At 45.2% G+C, this 3,157-nt stretch overlaps 1 protein-coding gene across 3 annotated transcripts in view; it reads left to right on the top strand.

Moving 5' to 3' along the window:
* Positions 1 to 3,157, top strand: part of Ttc26 (tetratricopeptide repeat domain 26) — a 69,782-nt gene that overhangs the window by 38,652 nt on the left and 27,973 nt on the right. For all 3 annotated transcript variants that reach the window (XM_023712877.1, XM_012514235.2, XM_023712878.1), the window contains one exon: positions 2,083 to 2,157. In XM_023712877.1, coding sequence (XP_023568645.1) covers positions 2,083 to 2,157 — 75 coding nt within the window. The remainder of the gene's footprint in view (positions 1 to 2,082; positions 2,158 to 3,157) is intronic.

Genomic DNA, 3,157 nt, shown 5'->3' with positions numbered 1-3,157 from the left:
CATCTCCCTGGCGCCTGTAGTTGATTCTTGATTTTTTTTCTAGTTTATTTATTTGTGATATGAACATCGTAGCCCCCACTATAATCGCGTTGGTATCTGTCTGCTTTCATATGTTACTAGTGTTTGTCTTAAGTTGGTTTTGCTGGTGTTTTGGTGCATATAACTTATAATTGCTAACTCTTTCTGTAGTATTGTTACCTTAACCAATACACAGCGACCTTTTTTGCCTCTTCTGACAAATTTTGATTTGCAGCCCATTTTGTCTGACAGAAGGATAGCTGGGTAGTGATTCTTTCTGTTTTTCACACTCCCTCATTTTCAGGTGTTTGCTTTGTTTTATTGGTTCTTGGATACACGGTTTTGCCATGAGGTTTTGGCTGGCCTTGAACTCACTGTGTAGCCCAGGCTGGCCTTGCGCTTGTAAGGATCCTCCAGCCTCAGCCTCCTGAGTGCTGGGACCACAGGAGTGCATCACAACTCCAGGCCTCCCTCATTTTCTAAATACTGTTTTTTGAAGAGCAAAGTTTTAAATCTTGATGAAGTCAAAATAATGTTTCCTTTTGTTGCGTATGCTTTCAGTGTCATATCTAAGAATCCAGTGTGAAATCCAAGTTATGAAAATTTATTCTCATTGTCTCTATAAGAGTTTTATCATTTTAGCTATTAAATTTAGGTCTCTGATAGATTTTTAAATTAGTATTTGTATGTGGTATGAAGTAAAACCCCAACTTCATTCAGTTTGTGTGAGTGTGAAGTTGTCCCAGCTCCACACGGTCGAGTCTAAGGCTCAGGGATCAGATGTTAGCAGGACCTGTGGGGCTGAGGGGTGAACACAGTGCTGGCCTGGGGTGATACTTCAGCCTGCCTGTGTGCGTGAGGACAGGTGCTACTGCTGCTAAGCAGACATGTGAGCTTTCTGATGTAATTTTAAACTTGGGCTCATTTCATTTTGGAAAATTATTTAATAAGCTAAAATAGTTTTTAAGCAGCTGCAATATAGAAAGTACAAGAATGTGTCATAGTTTTGCTTATGATTATTATAATTACATACACAAGACTGCTAATGATAGAAAACTAAATTGTTACTTATTCATTAATTTTTTAGAACATATAGAGTTGCAATCAGACATGAATTTCAAGGAAAACTGAATCAAACTTTATTAGTTTTTTTATAAGACCTGTCTTCCCAGAAAAAATATCCTTTGCTTCACACTCACACCTTATTCCTGTTGTTGATTTTTGGCAGAATTTTTTTTTTCTTTTTTGAGACAGGGTGTCTCTATGCAGTTCATTGGCCTTGAGCTCACTTTGTAGCCCAGGCTGGTCTTCATCTTGCAGTGATCCTCCTGCCTCAGCCTCCCAAGTGCTGGGATTACTGGCCTGTGCCACCACAGCCGGTTAGAATGTACATTTGTGAGCAACTGTTCTTGTGGATGAACCACATGAAGAGTAAAATCAGATTAAAAAAAAAAAAATTGAGTTCCTTGAAAACTCACTAAATTGCAGCCACTCCCATTGAACCAGGCATTAGAGCATTAATTTCACAAAAACAATATCAATATCCCACTAGTTTATGGTGCCCTCTTTTTAATGTTATAATAAAAATATTTTAAAATAAAGGAAGTGGTTTTTGGCTTATATACACTAATTATGCATTTTATGGGGGCCCAGGCCAGCTCCGCTTCACTCAGGGTGGCCACGTGAGCCAAGAGCCAAGGTTTGCTCCTTCATCACCTTTTCACTGAAAGGCTAATTCTAAGGGCCTGCAGATTTGCGTTGAGTAGCTCAAGATGCTTCGCTTTGGTGGCACCTGCCTATACTCCTCATACTTGGGAGGTTGAAGCAGGAGGGTCGCTGCATGTTCAGGGCTAGCTTGGGCTACACAGTGAGTTCAAGGCCAGCCTGAACCACGCAGTGAGACTGTCTGAGAACGCTTAGCTTCACAAGTCTCATTGCTTACCTGTGAAGTCATGAGGATCAAATGGAACAGCGTGTTAAATTCTCTGTGAACTATAGATCACTGTGTTTGCAATGAGAACCATCCACCTGTTATTTTTACAACCTCTCCTCTTTACCTTTCAGGCAGAACTCAAGAGCTTGATGGACAACGCTCCTTCCTCCTTTGAATTTGCTAAAGAACTCATCAGGCACAATCTGGTGAATAAGTTTTCTCAGGCGTGACTTCGGTCCTCCCTGCTTCGGCACACAACACCTTAGTGGGAAAATGAGTAGGAGACACCCGGCAGATAGTTCCCATTCCTGGGGATTGCCTCCTCCGAGGAGAGAGAACGGGCGATGCACCGTCCCCTTTCCTTGGGAAAGTGCTGATTGGGAAGAATGGATGTCACGTTTGGGAAGAAGCACAGGACAGCGCACATCCGAGTGTCCGGGTCCTTAGCAAAGATGAAGGAACATGTCCCGAGAGTTAGAATGAATGGGGGAGGCCCAGGTCTTTGAAAAATGGCCTAGATCCAGAGGCCTCATTGTAGTGTGGGCCGAGGAGCTAGAAGGAGAATAAGGAGTGAAAACTTGCATGCAGGGATTTCACTGGGCAGGAGGTGCACAGCCCGCAGCCCAGCGGGAGAGGAGGGTGGGAGGGGTCGGTGTGGAGATGGAGGCGTGGCCCGGCTGCCGACTGGAAGGCCAGCAGGAGGCTGACAGTGCTGGAAGGCAGGCATGGTGGAGGGTCGGAGGAGCTGCTTTCTGCTCCTGGCTTGCTCGGGACCCTTGCGGACCTCGCTGCAGCCGACTCTGCCTCTCCTGGAGCACCGTGCGGTTTTCTTCCAGTTTCTTTAGCACTGCACGTGCCAGTAAAGAAAGTGAAAACTGTGACTGTGTAGTCCCCCCATGCGCTTCCTCTTTTGTCTTACCTTAGTGTCTTTACAGGCCTGCGTTCTAGGAGTTTTTCTTGGCCGTGTCTCCTGTTCTTCCCACTCTTCCACGTCAGGCCTCCACCCTCATTGATTTCTGTTTGGGGGCCAGGGAGATGGCTCCGTGGAATAAGCGCTTCCCTGGCAAGCGCAAGGGCCTGAGTTTAATCCCCGATTGGGGAGGGGTGGGGAAGGACTTCTGTTTGGATAGCTTCTATGATGGCCTCTGGCCCCTAACCTTGTTATTTTTAGTCTGGTTTCTAAATTGAAGCTGGATTGCGGGGGGG

The sequence above is a fragment of the Octodon degus genome, unplaced genomic scaffold (genome assembly GCF_000260255.1).
Source record: "Octodon degus isolate 3935 unplaced genomic scaffold, OctDeg1.0 scaffold00027, whole genome shotgun sequence".
Taxonomy (NCBI): Eukaryota; Metazoa; Chordata; class Mammalia; order Rodentia; family Octodontidae; genus Octodon; species Octodon degus.
Note: the sequence above shows the minus strand (reverse complement) of the source record. Positions and strands in the feature narration are given on the sequence as shown.